Source organism: Phalacrocorax carbo, chromosome Z (genome assembly GCF_963921805.1).
Source record: "Phalacrocorax carbo chromosome Z, bPhaCar2.1, whole genome shotgun sequence".
In the NCBI taxonomy this organism is placed as follows: domain Eukaryota; kingdom Metazoa; phylum Chordata; class Aves; order Suliformes; family Phalacrocoracidae; genus Phalacrocorax; species Phalacrocorax carbo.
The window spans coordinates 68,884,170-68,912,146 of NC_087548.1; the positions used below are offsets into that span (position 1 = coordinate 68,884,170).

The window sequence follows — 27,977 nt, forward strand, 5'->3', positions numbered from 1 at the left end:
ATTTAGGGCTTATTCACCTGTCTTTTTCTTGACATAGAAGCTGTTTGTCTCCCAGTTGTTTGACATTTCCCCAGCTAGGGGTGGATAACCTTCAGCTGAGTGTGACATTCATCTCACTGCATAGGGTTAAAACTAGGGTTAAATCCAAATGCAAGTCTTTCCTATCCTAGGGCCCTTTGAAAGGACAATGATACTAAGTCATGGTAGTACAGGGGATGTTTCAAATGAGATTTCCTATAATCCCTTTAGAACTGGATGGAATAGATAAGGGAAGACTCAAGAAAAGGAAGAGAAAGAAAATTAAATACTTGAGAGTAAAGATGGACTAGAACAGAGTAGAAAATGTGATGCCAATGGTAGCACTTCTTTCTGCTCCCACCCCCATCCGTCCAGTACAAGCCCATCACTCAGTGGTCTTGTGTTGACATGACTTAAGATGACAGATATCTTGTATTGGGCCAGTACCTGTTAGTTGTCTATTTGAAAATGAGATTTATGGAGCTGCAAACAGCTAGAGGCTTCCATTCTATGTGTTAATGGTTAGAGGGAGGTTTGCATATGGAGTTATCATGTTTAGCAGCTCTTCTGGGTGCTTTCAGCTCTGCAACCTGCTGGGCCCTTTTGTGAGCCTTATCTTTGATGCTCACTTCACTGCTATAGGGCAGTCAGGCACACCTCATTTGTAGGTTTCTAGGCTATACTAACGCTAGCAGCCGAGTAAGCAGTCGCTCAGAGCACGCAAGCGTCTTGCCTTGGTGTAAAGAATTAATTTTCAGTCTTTTGAAAACAAGGATACAGCCTGTAAATACAGTTCACGGTTTTCTGGGGGCAAAAGGGAAGCGGGGCCAAAGCAATGCCTTTATTTGTACTACTTCGCCGTGCTCTCCCTCACCCTGACAGACCGATCACAGGCTTTCCAACCGTGTGCATGCGCACATGCTTGCCTTTTTTCCCTTTTGTTTTTTCCCCCGCTACCCCCCGTTTTCGCTTGCGGAGGGCAGCCGCCCCCTGAGAGCAGCGCCGTGCTTTCTCTGGGGCACCTTTCGGTTTCGATTCTCCCGCTAGCTCGAAGTTTCTGTTTCCTGCCCGCTCCCTGCCTGGGAGGGGGCTTCCTTTGGCTCCCGCGGGAGCCGGAGCCGAGCGGTGCCGCGGCCGAGGCGGGCGGCGCGGAGCCGGCCTGGCCATGACGGCGGAGGAGAAGCGGAGCCTGCGGTGCTACCGGCGGTACATCGAGAAGAGCCTGAACCCTGTCTACGTCCTGAGCAACATGACGCCCTGGCTGTCCGACGGTGAGGGGCCGCCCCCCCCCCCCCCCCCCCGGCGCCCCCCGGCGCGGCGCTGCCCGCCGCCCGCCCGGGCCCGGGGGCTTCCCTCTCCCCGCCGCCGCTCCCACTCCCCTCCCTCACTCTTTGCCTGCTTCGGGTTTTTGCTAGAGGTGAAGGAGAGAGTCCGTAAGGAGGAGGAGAAGGGGGTGACGGCGGCCGCCGCGCTGTTCCTGGATGCCGTCCTGCAGCTGGAGGCGGAGGGCTGGCTGCGGGGCTTCCTGGACTCCCTGGTTGCAGCAGGTGAGTTCCCACTCGCAAGCGTGGTCTCCTCCGCTACTCGTTTTCCCGAGCTGGGCAGGCCGGCCAGGCGCACCCCGGAGTGTGAAGGGTCGCTCCCGTACCCTTGGGCTTCTGCCGCCGGGTCTGGTCACGTCGGGTGAGTCGCGGCAGGAAAAACTAGGTTGGCAGAGGCTGGAGATGAAACTCTTGGAAGGCATGGGGAAACGGCCATCTGAGAAGCAGCTGGAACAGTTTCTGCTATGGAGAAGTCAATGAAAGACGAAGGGATGCAGGATAAAGGCTCCTCGACAGGAGGGTTGTCAGCCTCGGAGCGTTCAGAGAGCAAATAACACAGCCATGGTTCTCACCAACTGTAATTGAAGGAAGCCAAATCCTCTGAAAGAGAAGACTAAATGGGTTTGAGGATGTGTGTGGGGGTTAACTGGTAGCATGGCATATCTTCATTCAAGGACATAGGCTTAAATTAGAAGCTGAATTTTTAAAAATTATTCAGAGGTCTTAAAAGTCCTATGTTTCAAGAAGTAACCAAGTATTAATAGTTTATAAATGAGATGATTGCTCCTTAGTAGCTATGACTGCTTGATGTGTGAGGTCTTAATGCAAATTCCTTTCCAAAACGTGACAGAAGACATTGTGAAGGTGTAAAATTACCAGGATTTGCCAGCTTTCTTTTATATATGCTGGTTCTGTCATAGATCCTTGTTGCTGATTTGTTAGATATCTCGAATGCCAAAATCTCATGCCATAAGCCACTTCTGTTTTAGTTTATTCACTACTAACTGCGGATAGTTACAGAATCTCAGTGAGCAATTATTTCTCATCACTTGGATGTAGCCCAATTTCCCATTAAAGTGAATACTAGGTCCTAAGCAACTTTTTACCAGCCTGTGATAGTCCTAATTTCCAAATTGCAAAAATACTTTCTTTCAACATGTTGATAGTGTTCAGTTTGCTGTATCTTCAGCAGAAAACTGAAAAAGTTAACCTGCTGACTCCAAGTGCTATCCCAAGTATTTACTAATTGAATCTGAGATTAGAATATATCATTACTCTTGTATTTGGCAGACGCAGATATAGGTGATAATTAGATTAAAGACATTGTGGTGGTAAATACCCACACATCTCTCCCGCTCCTCCAAAAGAAAATAGAAAGTTAGCCAAATTCCTTCTGTTTGCCCACAGTTCCTCTGGGACTCTGACCTGCTTCCTTCCACCCTGGAGCCTACACAGCAAGTCACACAAGTCCTTTAAAAATTATTCCCTGCCACTGCCTGTTCCAGGACAGTATTTTCAGCTGTTTGCTGGCTGTCTAGGCTGCAAGTGTCTGGGTTGCTTTCAGTCAGGGACTGGCTTGAATCCAATATAAGCGTTTTTGAAGGACAGTGGGGCCAAGGACAGGACTGAAAGGTAAAGGGCTGGTAAATAAAAGAAAAGGGGACCAGAGGTGTTTGTCGTTCTGAGTAGTGTCCTGTGCTCTGGGAATTCCTGTGGAAGCATATCATGGCCTGCAGAGATCCAGAGATTGTATTGGATCAAAGGAAGGTGTTTGTTATGGATGCTTGGGTGATGTGAGCTGTGGCTGTGTAGTGTTCTTCTCTTTGCAAGTATTACTGCTCTTCTAACGTAGGGTTTTTCATATTATACATACCAGTGCTGTAAAGGAAAACAGTCACTTAATACATAAAAACTGTTTGTGGTTCACCTAGATTTTTGTTAGTTACAGGCCAAAATAATTTTAATTTCTTCAGTGTGGCTGAGAAAGTGTTTGGGTTTTTTTTTTTCAGTTTGTTCCTGCCTCTTCTAGCTAGAGATTAAATTCATAGTAACAATTCATCACTTTTTTTTCTGAAAGGTTATACTGGACTGGCAGAAGCAATTGAAAACTGGGACTTCAGCAAACTGGAAAAACTGGAATTGCACAGACAGCTGTTGAAGCGGATAGAAGCAACAATGCTAGAAGTTGATCCAGTAGCACTCATGCCCTACATAAACACATGCCTGATAGAAAGGGAGTGTGAAGAGATCCTGCAGGTATGGTTAATGGTAAAATCCCAGTGTTTGCCTAATTCTGCTGTGGAGATGCGCTGGCTGCCTCACTTGTGAGGTGAACTGGTGCCCATCTGTCAGGCTTCTGAGTGAGGAGGATGGTCACCCACAGTCCTCTGGGGAGGCACTTTGCTTTCTTCTGCTTAGAGGAGGCTTGGCTGTGTGGCTGCAGCTTCCCACAGCAGCGCTGTCTGTGACACCTGCACATCTTGTTCTTCACCCGTCCAGCTTGGTGGGTAAGGTGGCATGCAAAAGGGTCGCAGGCAGGGAAGCAGGATGGGGCGGCTTTGGCCTTGACAGTGCTCAGCTGTATGTCTTTGCGGAGTCCAGGTTCCCGTGAAGAGACCTCAGGGGCTCTGGAAGGTGCCACATTTCAGTGAAATGGGTGCCTTGCTATGTCTTTGAAATAGACCCTTTTCTGGAGCATTCACACTGCATTAATGCTCCTAAAAATACAGATGGATGTAGGTCAAGTGGCATTTAGGTGTTGCTTAAATTGATTCCTGCTTGTCATGGGATTTGACATGGTTTGTCAGCACCCAAAGGGATGGTCGTAGGGTGAGATGAAACTTCTCTTCTGAAGTAGTTAGCTAAATGCTGTGTCACAGAAGTCGACATTTTCATTGCCTTTGGATGTGAAGCCTCTGTACTGTTACCCAGTTCTAGCTTAATGTTGTTATCAATGACTGATAACTCATCTATCACTTACAATGATTGATAACTAGCTGTAAATGATCACTTATAATTTACAGCTGGTTAATAATAAATTATTGATGCTGGGTGAAGGAGTCCCATAGGTGTTCTCACTCCTTGTGACTCCTGAGAAGGATTGTTTGCAGCTATTTTAATTTTAAAGCTGTATTTCTTTATAGAGGTACATAACATGTAGAAAGCTATTGCATCGGGCCTGCCATAGATTTTGTACTTCTGCATTTTCCTATTTTCCTATTCCGGAATGGTTTTTAGTCAGTTTGGCCTCAGAGGTTTATGGCAGATATGGCTTATTACAAGGACCTTGCCAGATGAACATTCACAAAATAGCTCTGCAATGTTTCAGACATTGTAAACATTTAAGCAAATAGTCTACCTGTTCATGTAGTCCAGCTAAGTTTAGTGTACGCCTAGGTTGGCAGAATTGAAGCAGTAGAAAGTAAATGAATTCTATTGGAAACCTTTTATTCTGTGAGAAGAAAATGCAATTTTCAGCTGAACATCAAACAAAACAAATCAAAATATCAGTCAAAGAGCAGTGGGTTTGATCACTCGGAAGCTACAGCAACTTCTGTTTGTTGTGTGTGCAGCTTTGTGAATACAGAAGCAAAGCAGCTGGGATAACTAAACTCATTGAATGCCTCTGTCGATCGGATAAGGAAAACTGGCCGAAAAACCTTCAGCTGGCACTAGATACCACAGGATATTACAATGCAAGTGAGCTGTGGGATATGAGAGAAGGTAAGGTGCAAATTGTTTTTGTGATGCTCTCTTCCTAATTTTTTGTACCAGGCAGTAATTTTTTTTTTCAGGAGACTAAGGCTAATTTAAAAGGATACCATCAAATTGTACTGCTTATTGTTGTTTAAAAGTACCCCTTTTTTTTTTAAATTAAAATGTATTTTATATACAGAATGAAATCTAGGCACTACCCTACAAACCATCGGGAATTGCTTTTTGAGTATTTTTCTTCTCATATGGTTATGAACGACGTCTTTTTTTGGTAAACAGAATTGGCCAGTATACAAGGCTCTGAAGGTACAAAAGTAACAAAAATGTTTATCTTCTTCCCTCCCCTCTACTGTAATTCACCTTTTGCCATCTTTTTGGCTGCTTGACTTCGGATAGATGCAATGTTTCCTGATAAAATATGATTAGTGGTTTGATATTCTAGGAACTGATACACTTCTGTGATCCACAGAGCAGATCATATATTTTTTTCTTTGAGAAACTGATAAGCAGCATTTACCAAGTCACTATGTTAATTCGTTGTAAAAATGCAGAATTTCCCCTAATAAGATTTTTGCTTTTGTAATTGAATTTACCCTTTTCCACTTGAAAATTACCTATATGAGTACCCTGCAGCATGGGAGAATTTAGAGCGGAATACAGTATTTCATTACAAAACAATTAAGACAGACAAGTGATTTTAGATAAACTGATTTGTATTTCTTTATATCTACGTTTGCGTTCTCCCAAACCACAAGTGATTGTTTGAATTTTTTTTAATTAGCAAGTGGGACAAGCTACTTTTAAGTGGCTTCTTACACCATATTTCTTGATTGCAAATGTTTTTATTGCTGTAGCCAAAAGTGTGTAATTTCTTATCTTTAATTTTATTTTTAATTATTTATTAGGAGATTTAATTATTATATATGTATAAAGTTATATATGTAGTTAATTTAGAAATAATTATATCTAAATATATATGAATAATAGGAATAATATATATAGATATTATTTTATGTAGCTGATGGCTATATATATTATTTGGTTAACAGTTACATTTCATAAGTTAGACATCACTGTCTTTTGGGGTGGCTTCTGCTAAGATCCAACTTAATAAAGCCAATGTCAGCCTAATGAAGAAATGTTGCCCATTAATGCTAGCAGTTAAGAAGAGTTGTTAGTAGAAGTTAATCGCAGATACCGTATGCTTTCTGGAGCTGGATTAGGGTGTGAATATACTCCTCTCCCTCTCCAAAAGCAGCGCTTTGTGTTCATGTGTTCTGTTTGCAATGAGACTCTTCATGCAAAGCCCAGTGACAGTTCTTTGAGAAGGTAATAATTATGGGCCAAAGAAAATTTTAGCAAGCATCTTGGAACCTCTCTGGATTATCATGTAAGATAAAGAATAGAGAGAGTCTTAAAATTTCTAGGTCCTTCCAAAAGGTGGGGGGAAAGGGAGAACAAAGGCTTGAATTTACAAAGCTTCTTTGAACTCCTAAGTATTTTTCATTCTTGTGGTTAATGTCCATGTTAAATCTGTAATCTTGTCACTAACCACAGAGGGTATAACTTTCCTCTCAATCTGTTATCTCCCTTGATTTTTAAGGGATAGATAAATGTGCGTTGAGTATGTGGATCTTCTAAACTCAAGACTCTCAGTGCTACCCATCTTACTTAAAATGATGCTGCACCCAGGTTCCCTTTCGTGTAGTTTGCCCATGCTAGCAACAAACTCCTTCACCTTGCCATCCCAGCAAATACAACATTTTAAAATCAAAAGGAGCAATAACATGCCTTTTTTTGTGTGATTGTACAGATAATGGCAAAGATGTTGATGGTGAAATGACAGATGCCTTTGAGAACAGCTTTGAAACCATGATGACATTTTCTGAAGAAGCAGAATGTGATAATAATCTCAGTGAAAATCTCTGTTCAGCTTCAGGTAAGACTTAGCAACTTAAACCAGTTTGTGGCTGGAATTCTCAATTTCCTTAGACTCCTGAAGGATCTGAATGCAGTGTACCACAAAGGAAGCTACTGAGGAACTAGAACTCTGACTTGATTTGTCTGTCTTTCCTAGTAATGTTTAAAGGATCTCGTGCTGGGCATTGCACATGTTAGGGGTTGCCTCTCATTTACCACATTGCTAGTGCAAAGTTGTTCTGACAGCACATTATCAAGAAGGTCTCTAAACACCAGACTGTTGTTGATGTACCTCTGCTCTGATGTAACAAATTCACGACACCTGACATTAGGCAGTTTAGAGAGCTAAGTGTGCTTGAGGGGGATCTGTGCAGTGGCTGTCATGTCTCACATGGCATGTATTTTTCCACCAGTGGTTTCTAGTTCCTGTTCCATAAGTGCAAACCCTCTGAGAAGGCTACAGTTTAAGAGAGTATTACTTCAAAAGTTTGTAGAGCAGAAAGCTAAAGGCAATACTGTGCATATATTTTGGGGAAAATAAGCCCTTGTGTTTTCTTTGAGTTGAAAAAGACCAGTTGAGGTGAGAGTTGTCAGCCAAGATCTTGATATCAGTTCATTTTAGGAAGCACAGTCGAGCAGTAACGGAAGTATGCCATCAAACCTACACAAAGTTATTGTTTGGTGCGTAAGCTTGTCTGTCAGAGAATGCTCTGTGTAGGCTGCGTGGACTGTCATTTTAGATAACAGCTGTATGAGGCACAATTATTTTATGCATTTGTGTTGCAACACTCTTCATAAAAACATGGTTCTCTCCTAGAAGGGATCTATGAGTCTTCATACGTTTGTGAACCAAAGAAGGCTCGGAGCTACCAGATTGAACTTGCACAGCCTGCTATCAATGGGAAAAACACATTGATATGTGCCCCAACAGGTGAGAAAACAAATGTTGCTTAGAAAAGTTCTCTTGGTGGAGAGGGCTATGAAGGATAGAGAAGAGTAAAGGTTGAGTCAAACTTTCCCAGCTGTTTATTTAAAGGTAGTCTTCATTGCAGGAGTAGATCCAGTTCTAACCTGAAATTAATGACCAAGGGCAGCACAGAGACTGAGCAAGACAAACATGTCTCTTGGCACTTCAGTGCTCAATTTCAGATTTCCATGTTCTGAGCTCTGCTTTCTCACTCCTCGGTTTAGATTTTTGAGTTAAAATCACTCACTGATGTCTGCAGATTTTTAAGGAATTTGGCTTGCAAGTTCAAGGAGAAATAGGATGAGTCGCCCTGAGACTCCTGTCTTCTGTACTGCAATGCCTACAGCATCAAAACAGCACAGGGAACTTAAGCAAGTAGCTCAGGACTCAACTGAGATCAATGAGCTCTTTCTCTCCACCTGTGTTTTCCAAGTTGATAGCCCAATTCTCTGCTGGGCCCTGGAGAGGCAGGCAGGGTAGCAGGGGCAGGGACACAGAAGAGCTCTGGGTGGCCTGCACTGTCAGCCTGGGTGCTGAAGGAAAAGAAGTGTGAGAGGAGCAAGGCTGCATGGAGAAGGATGGAAACTGAAAGCAGCTGGTGCCCATACCAAAGACTGATTTGATGTGGGAGCACACCCTAAGAGCAGAAATAGACATGGTGATTTCAAAGAACGCAAATAAAACTGAAAATGGATTTTCATAAATTTCATCAATTCCCAGAGTCTGCCACATGGCCTTTACAGACTGAGACTGCAAGAGAGAAAGGGATAATTACCCACCTGAGTAAACAGAAAGCATGTGTTCCAATCTGTCCCTAGAGAATCTGGAAGTTTTATAGCCCCCTTGTCATCTCTTTGTTGTTACAGGCCATCAAGATGAGACAGGGTCCTGCTTACAAATACGGTCTTTTGTACTGGTGTTTTACCTTTCATGTGTTTTTTTTAAAGGATCTGGAAAAACTATTGTGGCACTTATGATTTGTGAACATCATTTCGAAAACATGCCCACAGGAAGAAAGGCAAAAGTTGTCTTTCTTGTAACTAAAGTGCCAGTGTACGAACAACAAAAAAATTTATTCCAGCAGCATTTTGAAAGAAATGGGTAAGTGTAATTCTACCTGGTGGCTTCCTCCACAGAAAATAAACTGCCCTTTAGGTCACCTGTGGCTAGGGCATAATGTAATGGGTTTATTGGTGACAAGAGTGTTTGGTGTTAACAAAAGGATGATGCCTAGTGGTAAGAGCAGCAAGATACCATCTAGTCAGAAAATGATGGTCTATCTTTCAGATGTGACTGAAAATTGCTTAGGGGAGTATTGACAACCTATAGCTTCTGATCTTGAAGGAACTGATTACTGAATGTCCACATATGAATCCTGATAGTTATGGGAAAATGAGTCTGCTGGACAGAAAATGGTCCTGTGCTGTCAGATGTATACAGAAGAGGGATGAAGGGCAGGATCTGCAAATAGAGCTTATCTGTGAACTGACAGATGCAGTTTAAATGTACAAAATCACCACCCTCAAATCTAATACATTTTAGTTAATGGGAGTTGAAAATCCAGTTGTTTACCCTCAGCAGTTTTTCCTTAGCTTCTGTGGGTCAGACTGCCAGCCCCAACAATTTGACATTTTGAACTTAGTCATTACCCTTCAGGCTTGCTGAAAAGTCTATCCTTCTAGCTTTTTTTGCCCTGCAAGGCATACTTTTTCATACCCTGTCATTTGCCTCTTCTTCCTAGATATTCTGTTCAAGGACTTAGTGGTGATACCGTTGCAAATGTCTCTGTAGAAAAGGTTATACAGGACAGTGACATCATTGTAATGACACCCCAGATTCTTGTGAATAGCATCAAGCAGCGGATCCTTAGCTCCCTCTCCATCTTCACTCTCATGATATTTGATGAGTGCCACAATACCTTGGGCAACCACCCTTACAATGTGTTGATGACCACATACCTGGAAGAAAAATTTGACTCCCCTGCAAACCAGCTGCCTCAGGTAAGGCCCAGCCTGTCAGTGGTGGAAACATTAGAGAGAAGTGTTTTGCAGTGCAGTCAGCAAAGCCTGAAGTCTTGCCATTCATGTTAAGCCAGTTCAAACTCCCATTTAACAAAGGCTGCAGATTGAAATGGTAGCATCTGGAGCACTTTTTCCAGTGTTGTATCTTCCCTCCAGCCATCAGGAAGGACTGATCAAAGACTGGAGTACTTGAGAGGAAACAGGATTTCTGGGGTGGGAGGAAAGCATGTGCCCCAGAACTTGGTAATCTCCTTATCACCTCTCTGTTGTTGTCTTCTGCAACAATAAAATGAGGCCACTGCCTCTGTTGACGGGGTTTTGGTCCAGCTGAGATGACATCTCTTCTGAATTAATGTGGAGGACTGTTTCTGTGTATGATGAGCACTGGCAAATACAGCTGGTTATGGATTTAAGTGGGTGGATAGTTTATTTCCACTTAAATACTCTAAGCTTGAGTGCCTTGGAGAGGACACAAGTGGGGACAAGGTTTAGCCCTCAGGATTTAGTAGTTGCACTCATGTTTACTTCAGCTGCCTTTTTTGTTTCCTTGTTTTTGAAGACAGTGACAACTTGGCGATTGGTAACAGTGTCTCCTGGTTTTTTTTGTTTGTGACAAAGAGGCAACCACTGCTATTCATGTGTGTGCTCAGATTGTAGGTTTAACTGCATCTGTTGGAGTAGGTAATGCCACGACCATCATGGAAACGATAGAGCACATCTGCACCATTTGCTCCTACCTTGACATACAGACCATATCCACTGTCAGAGAGAACAAACAGGATCTGCAGAGATTCGGAAACAAGCCAGAAACATGTGAGCATGCTTCATTTTTATTTTCCTGTGAGATGCAAAGCACCATAATTAAGGCAGCTATCCAATTCTCTTTTGGTAGCTGTAGTTAAAGCCTTAAAACTAAGCTGGAGCTTTGCTTCCTGCTGGATTGATAGGAGCTTAAGCATGCACTTCACTGTTGGCCTGCAGTAAGACAGTGCACACTTGGGAAATTTTTCTCCTTGCTGAGCTCCACAATCTCTGTTTTTTATTTAGCAAGGCAGAAAAGCCAGTGTAGTTCTGCCAGTGAAGACTGGGGGCTATTTCTTTCTGTGCAGCTATAATGGTCATTAAAAATAAACATTATTAAGATTGCATAGACCACCATATGTAGCATTCTCTTAGACATGTTCTTGTTCTGCACTGACCAGGGAAATGTTTTACTTATTCAGGCCACTGACTTCTGTTTCTTGTCTCTAGCTGTCAGACAGGTTAAAATGCGAGTTCAAAATCACTTTGCAGACATTATCTCAGGTCTGATGTCTGAGACAGAGGCGTTGATGAGGAAGATTTACTCAGTGGGTAAGATAATGTAATATGCCTGTAACTGGGATTCAGTCTTCAATTACGAGTGTTAATCCTCATGGCTCCTAGAACAGTCACTCTTTTTCCATTTCCTTTCTCCTCCTTCCTTTTTACTTACCTTTAACCAATATTTCCTAAATAAGAGATTACAGGTAGAAGAGTCAACTATTTTCCTGCTATACATAATTAGTTTGATGATCATAAATAATTTTGCTTGGATTTCAACCTGTGCTTCCTGCAACTTAAGGATGGTGTGCTTTTGACACTGTCAAACCATTTTGAATATTTAAAGGATCTGAAACAAAACTACCAAAGGGATTGCTTTCAAAATGCAATGAGCTGAATTTCTTTGATGTGTGATAGCTGTATGTTCTTCTTTAAGCATTTGTCCACATGATTCATACCTAAATCTGTCTCTGCTAAGGAAAACAGGAGAGTCTCAGTTATGGTGTTACCGTGAATGTTGTAATTTCTTCCTTTCAGCCAAAGTTTCACTCTTGCTGCTGTCACAATTCTCATATTTTCTCCGGCCTCTCTGATTTGTGCTCAGAGTTACATCTAGGGGTGCCCTGGCCACCTTTTCTGATGAGCATTTTCTTATCTTTATACCTCTGGGTAGCCTGTTTCCACTGTTTACCAGGTCTCCGTTGTTTGCTGTTGAAAAGCATTTAAGGTAGTTTTACAGAGGAGGATCTGTGGAACATGAACACCACCAGAGAGGGGATAAGGCTGTCTAAGAAAGGAAACATTTGTCTGTAGGGCTCCAGCCTCAGGAGCTGCGGTGGTGTGAAGGTTTGAGGAGAGGACATGTGTGGCTGAGAAAAGCGAAAGGGTCTCGTGGTCACGAGACCTAATTCTGCACCCCTGCAGAAATCAATTGATCTTTTCTGCTTTTGCAGGGTTCCTAAGTGGTATCCACTAAGTGGCTTTTATCAGCAAATTTGAGAGCTACAGGGGGTACAAAGCAGAGACCCGTGGATGGCTGTTCTCAGGATCAGCTTTGGTCTATCCAGCTCTGAATTAAAGGATTTTGCCTGTGCTTAGACTGTCTTCTGCAAACTGACTAGGGTGCCTTAAGACTGTTTTTCTCAGTTCTGTACTTCCTAGATTTCCTGCCCTGTGCCCTGCCCACCCCCACCCCCACTTTCTAGATATTGGAGAGTGCACTATATTCTGGGGCAGGAAGGAAGAATTAAAAAAACCAAACCCAAAACAAAAAAATCCCACCAAACAGAAAAAAAACCCAACCCAATGCAAAACCCAAGAAACCCCAAAAAAGAACAAATACAGTGGGAGTTTCAAACTGCACGCTAAATTAAATGAACACTTATGAAGCTTATTTCTGCATCACAGAAATAAGGCTTCCGTTCTGTGGACCCTCTGATTACTGAAGTTTGTTGAAGCATTCAGAGTATGTAGGTGACAAATGAGCACTGAGTAATTCTGCCTCAAGAACAGGCCCTTGGGTAATATGTGTTTAAGTACCATGGACCGTTTAGCAAATGAATACTTAACTATTGAGTAGCTGGTAATTAAGGAGCAATGCACATGCCCTGTCTTGAATACTGTAGGCTTCTCATAGGGTAAGTGAGCTCTAATTGTATTGCTAAAGACTCTGCAGATGTGCGTGTCTACACAGATCTTCAGTTGAATTTTACTGCATTAATTTTAGCCTAGCATCTGAGTATACATTGAAAGGTGGGGGGTGAAGAAGACAGAGCCAGACTCTTCTCAGATGGTTCCCAGAGGCAGGGCAAGAGGCAGTGGGCACAAACAGGAATACTTAAACAACAGGAAGAGCCTTTGTTGTAAGGGTGGTCAAACACTGGAACAGGTTGCCCAGAGAAGTTCTGGAGTCTCTTGTTGTCGGAAGTACTCAAAATGCATTTTGACATGATCCTGAGCAACCAGCTCTAGGTGACCCTGCTTTGAGCAGAGGGTTCAACTAAGGACCTCCACAGGTGCCTTCTAGCCTCAGTGATTCTGTGACTGTATCATACAGTGTTCTTCTGCGTAAGCTTTCTTAGACCTAACATTCATGGAAAATGTATTATATTCTAGCTCACTGTTCTGGTTATTTGTAAGTCAAGATGAACAAATGTTTGTTTCTTCGATCTTTACTAGATACTATGTCTCAAATCAGCAAGAAAGATTTTGGAACACAGAAATATGAACACTGGATAGTTTTCACTCAGAAGAAATGCAAACTGTTGCAACTGGCGGATAAGGAGAAGGAAAGCAGTATTTGTAGAGACCTTTTCATTTGCACTGAACACCTGCGGGTAAGTGTATATCCTCTTTCCTTCCACGCAAAGGTGGAACCATCCTGTTCCTTCTGATACAGGTATGTCCACGTAGGAGCAGGTTTTGAACTTAATAATTTTATTTGACACAACCTAAAGCATAGTGTGTAAGAGTTGTGTCTTAAGATACTCATTAAGAACAGTATAGTGCAGAGGAGACTTCTTTGTGTCGTCATGCAAATGGAAGAACAACACAAGTTTGTAATACCTAATCTAGCTAAATAAAATTTGTCTCACAGAAAATGAGGGTTAAATTTGCATATCTCTCTTTCTGAGCAGAAATTCAACGATGCTCTCATTATTAGTGAAGACGCCCGCATCGAAGATGCTGTAGCCTACCTAACTGAATTTTTCACAAATGTCAAAAATGGACCGTATACAGAGATAGAGAAGCGACTGACAGCCAACTTTCAAGGTATTTCACACAGTACCTATGACAGTTGCAGGGGAGAAGAGGATGATCCAAGTGTTCAGAATAAGTGTGGTTGTTTTTCCAGAAACTTTGCACTTTTCAGAAGAACTAGTGTCCACGTGGGTGCAAATGTAGTGTTAGGGTAGGCAGGGGGGAACTTACTTGCTGGGACTTCAGGCTTCTAGGGCAGGAGCTAAGGAAGTAGTAGTAATTGTAGTGAGATGCTGTAGTAGGTTCTTACATGCCTGACCTGGAGATAAGGCAGCTGTGTCCTTAAGGGTGTGCCCCACAAGTAGGAGGGTGGTCTACAATCACAGATGCTGGCAGCATTAGATAAGGCAACGTACACTGCTCCGTGCTTAGCCTCCTCCTGCCCAATGCTCCTGGACAAATCCCAAACTTCTGGGAAGAAGCAGGTGACTCTTATGCCCTTCTGATTAAAAGCTGCAGGTCACACTGTTCTCTAACTTCTGATTTGGTAGCAGTGTGCTGTAAACCAGCCTGTGGTTTGCAGGCTGGTGTGTTGCAGTGTTTACTGCAATTTTAAATTACTGGGCCGTCTGCCCTCTAGAGTGAGTTATTTCCTGAGAAGAAACAGCACCATGCTTTGCAAGACCTGAATTTGCTATGTTGCTGTCTTTTGATGCACGGTATGTCACAGAGGTTCTCCTGACAGTTTGCTACAAAATGTGAGACATTCAGAATTTTTCTCTGGGGATTTTGCTGCATTTAACCAATAGCTTTCTTTGTTTGCATCTGGAAGAATGGTATAGAAAATAAAAATAGATGCTAAAGAGAATGTGGGTGGCATTTGAAAGTAGGTTTGGGTAAGAATTTTGTTTTCTGCATTAAAGGAGGTACATTATTCAAGGCACTGCTGTTTTCTTCCAGAGAAAGAACCAGAAATGACTGCCCTTTCAAAAGATGAATCAAATGAGAATCCCAAGCTGGAAGAGCTTGCGTGCATCCTGGATGAAGCATACCGCTATAACCCACAGACTCGCACTCTTCTCTTTGCTAAGACAAGAGCCTTAGTAGCTGTAAGACTTTTTTTTTTTTTTTAAAGCTCCTAAAATTGGAAGTGAGAAAATAAAATGCCTCATCTATTACCCTTCCCATTTTGATTTGGAAATAGAAAAATATGCGTGTAGTTTATCTTCCTAAGAAAATATTTCTCTTTCTGTAGCTTCCTAAGCACTGATGCTTTGAGACAGGATGAGAGGGGTTTTTTTTTCTTTTTTCTAAAAATGACGGTTTAGGGATGGTGTCCTTCATCACTTCTTCTTGCTACATGTCATAGTTGATCATTAAGCTATCAGATTCTTACTTTAAGTCTGAAGTCAGTTTTAAGAAGATGTTTTACAAGGTTTTTGGCTTTAATGTGGCAGTGTTATAAACAGCAGTGCTGCTGTATTACTGACTGCACATCAGGAGGTATTTATGGGTTTCCTGGAGGGTTCCCATGGGCCCAAAGGAGGTCTGTGCCCTAGCATGTGTTCTTGATGAAGAAAAGGGAAAGACTTTGTGGACCAGATGTTCTCCAGACCCTTCTGATGCAGTGGTCTATTTCATGCTGGCCTAGGATCAAGGATCTAGGCTGGATGATCTTTTTTTCTCCCTTCCAATACCTCGATGCCAGAAAAAGTTCATGCTTGAAGTGCTGCTAATCATTAGCTTTAGTAGTTTTTAAACATTTGCTGGAAGGTATCATAGTCTCTGGCTACTCTAAAACAATTTATCAGCTGAAAGTCCCAACCCCCATTTTATCCATGGATATAGACATGCTGGATGAATTGCAAAACAGAGAAAAAGGCAGGCTAAAGTCCAAACTAACAACACCAAGCATCTGCTGGCAATTTTCCATTACAGATGTAAAAGCTTACGGTAGCTTAGCTGAATGTTGTTCTCATGTAAAAACAATCTGAAAGTGCTATTCACGGTGCCGTGAAAAAGTTCAGTTTGTCATTAGCAACTCATTTCCTTGGGATCCCAGAGGTGTAGTATTTGGTGATCTGTTGGTTTATAAGAGAAAAAGGCATACTTTTTAGCAGTGAAAGGCTGCTTGCTCTCTTTGCTCTCTACCCAACCTTTAAGTTGCAGGGGATGGAAAGGTGGAAATCAGTTGTGGCATGGTTGGATCTGGTATCACAGCTGTGACCCTTGCTTTCTCACCTATTAACAGATGTTCCCTCCTGATGTACAAGTTCCACCTTCTTTTCTGCTTTTGGTTCTTGGAAGTATTAATTGTCTAGGCAAGCCTGGGAGGGTCTACCTATCTATCCAAAACTAGCACTTCATCTGGGCAGGGATCTAACTCCCTGGTTTGCTTTCTAGGCTTTGAAGAAGTGGATAGAAGCAAACCCTCTACTTAGCCACATAAAGCCAGAAGTGTTGATGGGTCGTGGAAGAAGAGATCAAAAAACAGGTAGGCAGGTTTGCACTGAGGAATACCAGTTGCTAGACCTATGGTGGCTACACTGCTAAAATGGTTCTACTCTCCCTGTGTTCATCGACTGTGCTCTTAAACAGAGGGAGGTCACGCAAGTTTGTGCTATGCTTTCTTCCATATCTAGAAGACCTTTAACCAATCCTAAGGAGATGGTTGGTTTTTTCCATCCAGAATCTTCGGTTAAAGCAGCAGTAACACTGTCAGTGACCCTTTGCTGCAGGATTCTTTTGCTAGTTCAAAAGGAGTTTAGAAACTGTTCACTATCATGGCTTCTTCTGATTACTTCTAGTGGTATTTTTCCTGTTCCTTTTACAGATTCTTACTTTGTGTTTGGTGGCACAAAGACATTTTAAGGTTGAATGGAAGCTACCACTGAAATGAATTACATTAAGAGCTTAAATTAAGAGTTGGTCTTAAAATAACTAAGGTGTATGGGTTTCTAACAATGATCAGCTAAGTGTTGTGTCTGAAATGGTGTTTCCCAGGGTAACAGTTCTAGTGGTGCATGAACAGGAATTCCTGCTCCATGGGTGTAGCATGCAGCCAGCTGGATATGCAGACATAGAGTACTTTTCTAGATCAAAAGGACATGCTCATTTCTAATCACTTAAGTAAGAGTACATTCCGGTATCTTGCTCAAGGAACTCTTTAGTGTTTTTTTTCCTGACACAGTTTCTTGATACTGTAGGTATGACCCTCCCAATGCAGAAGGGTGTGCTGGATGCATTCAAAACCAACAAAGAGAGCAAACTGCTAATTGCTACATCTGTTGCTGATGAAGGCATTGATATTTCTGAGTGCAACCTTGTCGTACTCTATGAATACTTCGGTAATGTCACCAAAATGATCCAAGTCAGAGGTATGGACTTTTAGAGCAATTATTTTAGAAACCTGTATTGGCCTAGAAATGGACATAAAGTGATACTGAATGGCAGTTTGGAAATACTGTAGTAATATGTGCATGTGTTGCTGTTGTTCCTCTGTGCCCCTGAGTGAAGTCAGATGAATGATGGCACTGGACGTGACAAATTTGTTCACAGAACTGAGTCATTGATGTTGTGTGACTTTTGTTTTGCCATGCAAATTAGCCATGCTGCACAAGGTTATTGAACTGTTGAGGACTGATCCCTCAAGCGGAGAATTATAAACAGAATTATGGCTAGAAGAGCTGTAGTCAGAAATAGTGCAAGGCATTCTGGCTGTGGCAGTTTACAAAGGACTGCTGTTCTTTGTCCTTACCTGAAAGGAATTTCATGTGTTCCTTGGCTTCTGAAAACTTTCCCCTGCCCAGTGGCTTATTCTGAACCCAGCTACTCACAGGTACCCAAGGCCTTTGCATATGCAGACCTCTAACGTTCAAGACAAAAAAACCAAACCAAACCGAAAAATCCCCCCAAATCCCCCTGTTTCTGTCTTGACAGGCTTCTTTAGACAAGCCAAGACTTTGTTCTTGAATCTTGGTGATTTTACAATAGGGCCAGTAGAGGGGAATAAAGAGCCACATTAAGTACTGGTTTCTGTTTAACATTCCTAAATGTTCTAAAACTGCCGACTTCTTTCAGGGTACAATATTTAGTCATATCACCCAACTAGTTAACTTCATAATTTGACGGGAAGTGATCTCCATTGTACTGAGTCCTCTGCTTTCAGGGTTTGATTTTCCTCTGATTTTCTTACTTTTGTCTTATAATGAAATAATTGGTCCAGAATTCATGTTTATGGGTGAAAGGATAGTGTTTATTCTTAACAAGCCATTAAAGATGCAAAGAAAATAGGTTGTGTCAGTTTTAAACCACATAAAGTCATGATTTGCGGGGAATGGGAGCTCAAAGCAAATGTGAACTTTTTTTGTAACTGAAATACTTCTAAACTGGTATGAGATCCCTATAGTTCTTAGTTTGTGTGTGTCACAGCAGTAAAAAGCAGGCAGGCAGTAGGCATAGACAGGTGGAAGAGATGGCACTTGCTCTTGGTGCCTCTTGCCAGCACTGTATTTCCAGTTCCTCAGGTTTTCTGTGATTGATTTTTTTTTTTCTTTGTCTTTTCATAGACACTGATTAGCAGGGCAGAAGCCTAGTAATTAAGACTAAGGTGAACTCTTCTCCTCTACCTTTTGTTTCCACAAGAAGGCACCAAGATGCTGCACAATAACTGAAGTGTCAAGCATGCCTGAGATTAAATGGGGCAGGCACAGAAGTAGGCAGTACAGCACTGGCAGGGGCGTATCCATGAGGATACGTGGAAGGGGGCATCTTTTTCTGGTTTGTGATCAAAGGAGACAGAGCTGAGAGAACACTATTTAGAAAGAGCATTACCTTAATCTGAATGTGGGAAACAAAAGCAGCCACACAGAAAGTCCTTAAAGCTCTGTTATGGCATAGCTGCTGCTTTTGCACTTCTTGTTAAGAGTAACTAAAGAGGAAAAATGTATTACTGTATAGGTCGTGGAAGGGCAAAAAACAGCAAGTGCATCCTTGTGACAAGCAAAGCAGAAGTGGTTGAGTATGAGAAACACAACCGTTATAAGGAAGAAATGATGAATGAAGCTATTGAAAGGCTACAGAATTGGGATGAAACAACATTTGCAAGAAAGGTTTGTACTTCTGTGGAATTTTCATACTCAAATATACAGGCATAATGTATATTGGTGCTCTATCTATGACCAAGTGATAACCTGAGGGAAGTGTTCATTTCAGACTAATGCTAGATTGGCAGAGAAGGGATAGTACGTATTGCTAGCTTGCAGAATGTAATCTCTACTGTAACTGTAAAAAGAAGTTGAGGTAGAATTTACATAAACTCAGCTTAGAAGTAAAATATAAACTATTCAGTCCACTAGAAGGAAAATATTGCTGTGCCTGCATGGATAGTGGACAGGAAGATGGACAAATGTGCAAATGGTGGTACTATGTCCATCCATATTCATGTTCAGAAGCACTTTATCTTTGCTCCAGGCCAGTACAAGTGCTTTTCTAAAGCTGTTTGTTGTCATGCCAAGTACTTGTTGATTTTTGAGCAGTGGTTTCTGGGAGATTCAAGAAACCATTGCCTGGGACATTAACAGGATGACATTTGGGTTGGTATATGCTCTTCTGCTGGTGATTTCTTTTGTACTGCCTACAGTGATATTCATCTTTGCTTCAAACAGATAAGCAAACCTAGCAGGACACCTCAGCACGTGTTCAGTGCTTTACATTAACCCTGCTGTGTGCTGTGCACTTACCAGACCAGAAAACATCATAAGGGTAGAAAAAAGTGTCAAGAACTTCTGGTGCTTAGGTGACATGCAAGAGGTGTCTCAGGTTAAGCCAATGATGGACTTTCAGTCAGGCAGGTTCCTGCCTGGCACAGCAGGTGTGTCTCCTCTGGGACCACCCTACCTTCCCAGGTGGCCTTGCATAATAGGTACAAGGCTCTGCAAGAGGAACCGAACAATTACGATGGTTCATCTAGCTTGGAGGAGTTACTATGGTTAAGTTGGTAAGTTGGCCTATGCCCGCTGTCCAAAATGCTTCCCATAAAGAAAGAACAGATGGGTCATTGTCATAGGAGACACTCTTCTGTACGGAACAGGAGGCCCAATATGCTGACAGGACCCACTTCTTAGGGAAGTCTGCTGCCTCCCTGGGTTCTGGGTTAAAGATGTAAAGAGAAAGCTTCCTACCCTGGTACGGCCCTTGGATTATTACCTGTTATTGATTTTTCATGTAGGCAGCAATGAAGTTGCAACAAGAAGTCCAAGGGCAATTGAGAGACTTCAGGGCCTTGTTATGACCGGTTAGGGATCAGGAGCACAGGTAGTGTTCTCCTCTATCCTTCCAGTTGCAGGGAATGATGAAGAAAGGAACAGGAAGAGCCAAGAGATCAATACCTGGCTCTGAGCCTGGTGTCAGTGGCAGAATTTGGGGGTTTTTGATCATGGGTTGGTCTGCCCGACACCAGGCCTGCTGGCAACGGATGGGGTACACCTGTCTCAAAAGGGGAAAAGGATCTTTGCACAGGAGTTAGCAAGGCCCATTGAAAGAGCTGTAAACTAGATTTGAAGGGGGAAAGGGATAAAACCAGGCTCACTAGAGATAAGCCTGAGGGTGGCATGCCAGTTTTCGAGGGATGGTGTGCTAGCAAGGTCCTTCAGTCTGCCATCTCAGTGGAGGCAGGGGATGGAAGTCCACATGGTATCAAAGATACAAGGGTTATTGATATGTTAGAAACCACAGGAGCACCTGAGAACAGTCACATAGGAATTAAGGCTTCTCCCCAAAACAGGTGGTGGGATCAGTAGCCCAAATAAAGTGCATCTACACAAGGACACACAGCATGGGCAACAAACAGGAGGAGTTGGAAGCCATTGTGCAGCTGGAAAACTATGATAAAGCTGCAATCAGGGAAACATGGAAGGATGACTTACACATCTGGAGTGCTGCAATGGATGGCTATAAACTCTTCAGAAGGGATGGGCAAGGAAGGAGGGGTGGTGGAGTAGCCCTGTATGTTAGGGACTGTTTTGACTGTCTAGAGCTTGACAATGGTGATGATAGGGTTGAGTATTGATGGGGAAAGGCCAACAAGGCAGAGAGCATAGTGGGAGTCTGTTATAGACCACCCAACCAGGACGAAGAGACAGATGAAATATTCTGTTAGCAGCTGGGAGAAGTCTCATGATCGCTAGCTGTTGTTCTCATGGGGGACTTCAATTTACCAGCTGTCTGCTGGTGCAATGCAATACAGCAGAGAGGAGACAGTCTAGGAGGCTCCTGAAGTGTGTGGAAGATAACTTCCTGACATAGCTGGGGAGTGAGCCAACTAGGGAGGGTGCCCTGCTGGGCCTGTTGTTTCTGCATAGAGGATTCTGATGTGATGTGGTGAAGGCCACCTTGGGCACAGCCATCATGAAACGATACAAGTTTTCAATTCTCAGAGAAGCAAGGAGGGTGGTCAGCAGAACTGCTATGGGGGACACCCAGAGGGCAGACTTTGGACTGTTCAGGGGCCTGGTTGACTGAGTTCCTTGGAAGGCAGTCCTGAGGGCAAAAGAGTCCAGGAAGGCTGGACATTCTTCAAGAAGAAGATCTTAAAAGTGCAGGAACAGGCCATTCCTATGTGCCGGTGGGGAAGAAGACTGGCCTGGCTGAAGAGAGATTTTTGGCTGGAACTGAGGGAAAAAAAAAGATGAGTTTATGATCTTTGGAAGAAGAGGCAGGCAACTCAGGAGGACTACAAGGGTGTTGTGAGGTTATGCAGGGAGAAACTTAGAAGGGCGAAAGCCCAACTAGAACTTAATCTGGCTATTGCCATAAAAGCCAATAAAAATGTTTCTGTAAATACATTAGCAACAAAAGGAGGGCTAAGGCAAATCTCCATCCTTTACTGGATGCATGAGGAAACACGGTGACAAAGGGTAAGGAAAAGGCTGAGGTACTTAATGCCTTCTTTGCTAGTCAGGACTGTTGTTCTCCAGGTCCCCAGCTGCCAGACCTAGAAGATGGGAACAGGGAGCAGAATGAAGCCCCCATAATCCAAGGGGAAATGGTTAGCGACCTGCTACACCACTTAGACACACACAAGTCTATGGGGCTAGATGGGATCCACCAAAGGGTACTGAGGGAGCTGGAGGAAGTGCTCACCAAGCCACTTCCCATCATTTATCAGCAGTCCTGGCTAACCAGGGAGGTCCCAGTTGACTGGAGGTTAGCATATGCGACACGCATCTACAAGAAGGGCCAGAAGGAGGATCCAGGGAACTATAGGCCTATCAGTCTGACCTCGATGCTGGGGAAGATTATGGAGCAGATTATCTTGAGTGTCATCATGCAGAACATACAGGACAAGCAGGTGATCACACCCAGCCAGCATGGGTTCATGAAAGGCAGGTCCTGATTGACTAACCTGATCTACTATGACAAGATGACCTGCTTAGCAGATGAAGGGAAGGCTGTAGATATTGTTTACCTGGACTTTACTAAAGCCTTTGACACTGTTTCCCACAGCATTCTTATTAAGAAACTGGCTGCTCACGGCTTGGACAGGTGTACTCTTCCCTGGGTAAAAAAACCGGCTGGATGGCTGAGCCCAGAGAGTTGTGGTGGCCGGTCAGAAGCAGTGTTTGCCAGGGCTCAGAACTGGGGCCAGTTCTGCTTAATATCTTTATCAATGATCTGGGTGAGGGGATCAAGTGCACCTTCAGTAAGTTTGCAGACGACACCAACTTGGGCGGGAGCGTTGATCTGCTCGAGGGTAGGAAGGCTCTGCAGAGGGACCTGGACAGGCTGGATCAATGGGCCGAGGTCAGCTGTAAGAGGTTCAACAAGGCCAAGTGCCGGGTCCTGCACTTGGGTCACAACAACCCCAGGCAACACTACAGGCTTGGGGAAGAGTGGCTGGAGAGCTGCCCAGCAGAGAAGGACCTGGGGGTGTTGGTTGACAGCTGGCTGAACATGAGCCAGCAGGCAGCCAAGAAGGCCAACAGCATCCTGGCTTGTATCAGGAATAGTGTGGCCAGCAGGAGCAGGGAGGTGATCGTGCCCCCGTAATTGGCACTAGTGAGGCCACACCTTGGATGCTGTGTTCAGTTTTGGGCCCCCCACTACAGGAAGGACATTGAGGTGCTGGAGCATGTCCAGAGAAGAACAAAGCTGCTGAAGGATCTGGAGCACAGAGAGGCTGAGGGAACTGGGGTTATTTAGTCTGTAATGAGGCTGAGGGGAGACCTTATCGCTCTCTACAACTACCTGAAAGGAGGTTGTAGCAAGGTGGGTGTTAGTCTCTTCTGCCAAGTAACAAGTGACAGGATGAGAAGAAATAGCCTCAAGCTGTGCCAGGGGAAGTTTAGTTTGGACATTAGAAAAATCTTCACTGATAGGGCTGTCAAGCATTGGAACAGGCTGCCCAGGGAAGTGGTTGAGTCTCCATCCCTGGAGGTATTTAAAAGATATGTAGATGTGGCAATTTCAGACGTGGTTTAGTGGTGGCCTTGGCAGTGTTAGGTTAACGGTTGGACTTGATGATCCTAGAGGTCTTTTCCAACCTAAATGATTCTATAATTCTATCTTCCTAGACCTTTGTGATAAATTTCCCAGAGAAGACTGGACTAAACCAGTGGCAACCACTACAAATAAAAAGGTTTTGTTCACAGTTCTGCCAAATCTGTGTGAATTTGCAGATCACCCATGTGTCCAGGCAAGCTTTCAGAGACAGAGCTGTGCAACAAATGATGTCTAAGGCTCTCTAGCCTTTGCAAAGTTTCTTGTCCAACCTCTGAGGTTTTTTTTGGCTGCTCCTGCTTCTTCTCACGAGGATTCTGTTTCAGTAGGAGCTGCAGCTTCCCAGCTCCAGGCTATGGCTGTTGCTTCTTTCTCTGCCTGCAATTTCTGTGGTCTATAGAGCCTCCTTTCCAAACCGTGGGCTTCCCAGAGCAGTAGCACTACTTCTGCTGTAGGGAGTCTCACATGATTTAGTCTTCACAAAGACTTAATAGTATTATGACCAAAGGGGCCGTAGCGGGGTAGAGGGGAGGAAGGAACAGACAGCATAAATGCTGTTCATCATGTAGTCTTATTCTAGCCTTGCATTCTTGACCTGACAAATATACCACATTCTTTCTTTGGTACAAATTGCTAGAACAAGGTATGTTTTGTTTATTTGCTTTTAAGTAGTAGGTTCCTAGATATTACATATCCTGAGTCATATTTAGACATTGGGTGTCTCTTAATTTCATAATGATCTTGATTTTTATTTATTTATTTAAGATATGTGACCTGCAAATGAAAGAAAAGGCATTACGAGATTCCAGGAAGAAAGATACAAGACCCAAGTTAGTGGAAGGGAAAAAAAATCTTCTGTGTGGAAAATGCAAAGCATATGCCTGCAGTACAGATGACATCAGAGTTATACAGGTATGTCTCTGTTTGGTAATCTGCATCCATGAACACCAGAGAAGGCAGCATTATTGAACTAACAGCATTGTTTATCAGTGTGGAAAGTAGGCCATTTTGTGCAAATTGGAGCAGAAAAAAATTCTGAGTAAATCAGTAAACCACAGGACCAGTCGTAACTACCTTGTAGCATGTTATGAAGGTAGTTGATGATGTTGAAGGTGTGCGAATATGTGATATGACAGGAATCAGTTCAGCTTTCCTGAACCCTCTTTTGTTAAAAATTGATCAATTTTGTAGAAAACCTCTTCGATAACATAACCTTCTAGTGTAACTGCTGGATATTTACTTTCTCAATTAGCATTAAGATTGGAAGTTTTCCTGCAGTTGAGAGATCTCTCACCATTTCTCTTGACTGAAAATTATCCATACAAACTATTGAGATCAGCTAACTGTGTTTACCTTGGCTTATGGGCCAGTTTTCTGTTTTGAAAGGCAAGGCAAACCATAGTTTTAGAAGAGAAGCCCTTTATTCTTCAATATTATTTTGTTCTGTGTTCTTCAGGTAGTTCACATTGCTTCTGTGTATCTCATGGAGACATTTTTATTATACTCTTTCTGAACTTGAACTTCTCTGTAGGCCCAAGAAGCCAATACTCCACACATGGAAAGTGGAGATCGCGAAAGAGAGCCTTTCTCGGCCCTCTGAGCCCTTCCAGTTCTGAAATTTGTTCTTTCGAAGCTCATATTTGTGCCACTGTGAAGAGCGGAGTTGTGATGTGGTATGGGGCTTCAGCAGTTGTTCTGCTGGCTTACCACCTATACCTGTGCTAATAGATCTGAGAGTTTAGAAAACTCTTCAGAAAGAGTTTTTGATTAGTACGCTGCAAATAACCCCTCACAATATTTTAAATGATCCCTACAAAATGAGTTCTGTCATAGTTCATACTGTATATTTAGTGGAAGTTGCACTTCATTTCCAGGAGGAAATAGTTTTCAGACTCCAGCTCAAATTGTACATATGCTTTCAAATTAAGTTGTTAACGTATATAATCAAAGATTTAAAAAATTATGAACAACTGTAACTCCATTACCTTTTTAAGGTTACTTTTCCAACCACTGCAAAGTAATTGCATCACCCCTCATGGAAAGCTGGAGGCTTGTACTTAAAATGAGTGGGAAGCAGGAGTCTTTCCAGTTGTCTGGATGACTTATGTTAGTTTTACGCACAAGGCTCAAATACTGCAAGCACGGTTTTTAGAGAAGCTAAGTAAGTTCAAATATGTATAAGCTGTTGATTGGTGACGTAGTAATTTTGGTTTTGGTAAGCCCATGCCTGGGCCTTTCTAATACCTGGTATTTAATGAATTGGGAAAAAAGAGCAATGAGCCAAGGGCACTGGAAGATGAGCCTCCCAAACAATAGGAAGAACCTTACCAGGGTGTGAGGGGAAGGGGAATGTCAAGTAAAAAAGAGGAATGGTGTTTCTACTGTTAAGCACTTCTGGTTTGTGTTGTTTCAGGAATCTCATCACACTGTCATAGGAGATGCGTTCAAGGAGCGTTATATAACAAAGCCTCACCAGAAACCCATTCAGTATGATAGTTTCGTGAAAAAAAACAAGATGTATTGCCAAAATACTAATTGTCAGCATGACTGGGGAATCACAGTGAAGTACAAGATGTTTGATAATCTACCAGTGATCAAAATCAAAAGCTTTGTACTAGAGAATGTTGAAACTGGGACACAAATGGAGTTTCAGAAATGGAGAGATATTAATTTTTCTTTGAAGAATTTTGATGTTGAAGAAACACCCAGCTGAACTCAGCATTTTAGCGCATGTATCGGCCTACTGCACTAAACTGAAATACTAGATGATCTATTTCTGTGTATAAAAAATTCTTGCTTTTTATGCTGTCTGATATACTAGGCCCCATCAGCATTTGGCTAGATTAAAAAAGGCTCGTATTGGCCACTAAAAAATATTTGCTCTCCGATTAAAACTTTCACCAGAAGTTTTAATATAAGCATGGACAAATATGTGCCTAAGCACCTAGATCTTAATGCTTGCAGCTATGAAGAAGCTGGTCTGAAAAAAACAAAATGAAGTTGAATGACTAACTGAACATCTAATTTTAGGTGACAGGCCACAACATCATGCATTTCTGTGTGAATCAGAATCTTCTTTGTTACTGGTAACTTCTGGTTGGATTGTACCTGCATGCAAACAACATGGCATATGCATGCTGATGCTTTAAGCGCTATTTTAGCTACTTTTAAAGCTTTTTAAAAATAACCTTTAGTGCTCTAGGCATTTTGGTATATAGAAAATGAAGACTGAATGTCCAGCAACTTTTCTCTAAGGAAGATATTGCATCTTTTAAATCCATCCTTAGCAGAGAATGTTTCTGCAACAGTTTGAGAAATGCAGTAGGGCTTCACAAATCCCTCCTTCCCTACCCAGATCCCAGACTTCTCTCAGAAAAACAAATTTCTACAACCAGTTAGTTATGAAACCTTGTTTAACTTGTACACTGTAAAGCCCTTGCTGATTCTACAGATCTTTAACAAGCTTAATCTTCAATATTTCTGGAACCAAGATCAATAATGTTTTCAGTTCACTTTATGCATTTGGTAGTGCAGTAAGGTAGGTATGTAGAAGGATGGTGTCTGGAACACTTGAACTCTGAATAAAACAAACCATCTTGAACAGGAACCGTAACCTGGAGTCCAAAAATTATTTAAGTTACCTAAACCCTAGTCAGTGAGACTTGTGGTGTTCTTTTAAACAGTATTATCTGGTATTAAAAGCAAAACAACTTTTTAAGCACTGCTTTGTGTTCCACCCTAGAGCACCCCTCTTACTATGAAAGCTGTATGCACTGTACAGGAAACCTGACTCTCACTCCTACAGTAACTTAACGCTGTGCTTAGTTTTTACCTAGTAAATTTGGTGTTCTTATAGCTGCTTCCAAAAAGGAAACACAAAAATGGATAAAGATGATTTATGGTTGGATAATGCCTCCCCTCCAAAAATATTAGGAACAAAGATTTTGAAAAAGGCAGGGGTAGCACTTTAAAATTAAAAGTACATGGAAAAATCACAGTCCTTCAGTATCAGTTTGCTGGGTGAAAAGGCCATCTACTTTGGGACTCATGGCATAGAAAATAATTGGTCTTAAGTTTTACAGCTTATAGTAAAAACTACTGGGAAGTTAAGGGATTTGTACAGTTTTAGTCTTTTCCTATTGTTTAAACACAAGGAGTAAAACAACTCTCCAGTTCAGCCTAAATGACTGTAATAAAGGTCAGTGAACTAACACATTACTAAGAATTCAAATTGATACAGTAACCCTACCTTCAGTACACAGGGGAAGAACACCACCACTCAGCCTTTGAGACCATCTGATTTTTTTTTCCACAGTTGAACCCAAAATTGCATATTGATTACCAAATAATACTCAAGATTATGATCATACTAACAGGTCTCTCTAATTCCTGAAGTTCAGACTGAAGCTCAGTTCAGTTTCTGCCCATTGCTTTGTTCCCTGTCATCAGGCACCACTGAAAAGAGCCTGGCTGCATCTTCTTTGTGCTCTCTGTTCAGATACTCGTACACAAACA

The 27,977-nt window shown here is 42.5% G+C and overlaps 1 protein-coding gene across 2 annotated transcripts; it reads left to right on the top strand.

Moving 5' to 3' along the window:
* Window positions 1-965: 965 nt before the first annotated feature.
* On the top strand, window positions 966-27,673 carry RIGI (RNA sensor RIG-I). Of its 2 annotated transcripts, none has more exons than XM_064438830.1 (18): window positions 966-1,289; window positions 1,434-1,565; window positions 3,418-3,596; window positions 4,913-5,063; window positions 6,868-6,993; window positions 7,792-7,905; window positions 8,889-9,042; window positions 9,683-9,941; window positions 10,613-10,775; window positions 11,214-11,315; window positions 13,443-13,600; window positions 13,901-14,036; window positions 14,925-15,073; window positions 16,368-16,458; window positions 17,171-17,341; window positions 18,924-19,075; window positions 24,228-24,374; window positions 25,876-27,673. In XM_064438830.1, the coding sequence occupies exons 1-18, from the start codon at window positions 1,184-1,186 to the stop codon at window positions 26,173-26,175; spliced, it is 2,790 nt and encodes a 929-aa protein (XP_064294900.1). In that variant the 5' UTR covers window positions 966-1,183; the 3' UTR covers window positions 26,176-27,673. The 2 variants fall into 2 exon arrangements, with proteins under 2 accessions (XP_064294900.1, XP_064294901.1); XM_064438831.1 differs by having other exon boundaries at window positions 7,795-7,905.
* Window positions 27,674-27,977: the final 304 nt, after the last annotated feature.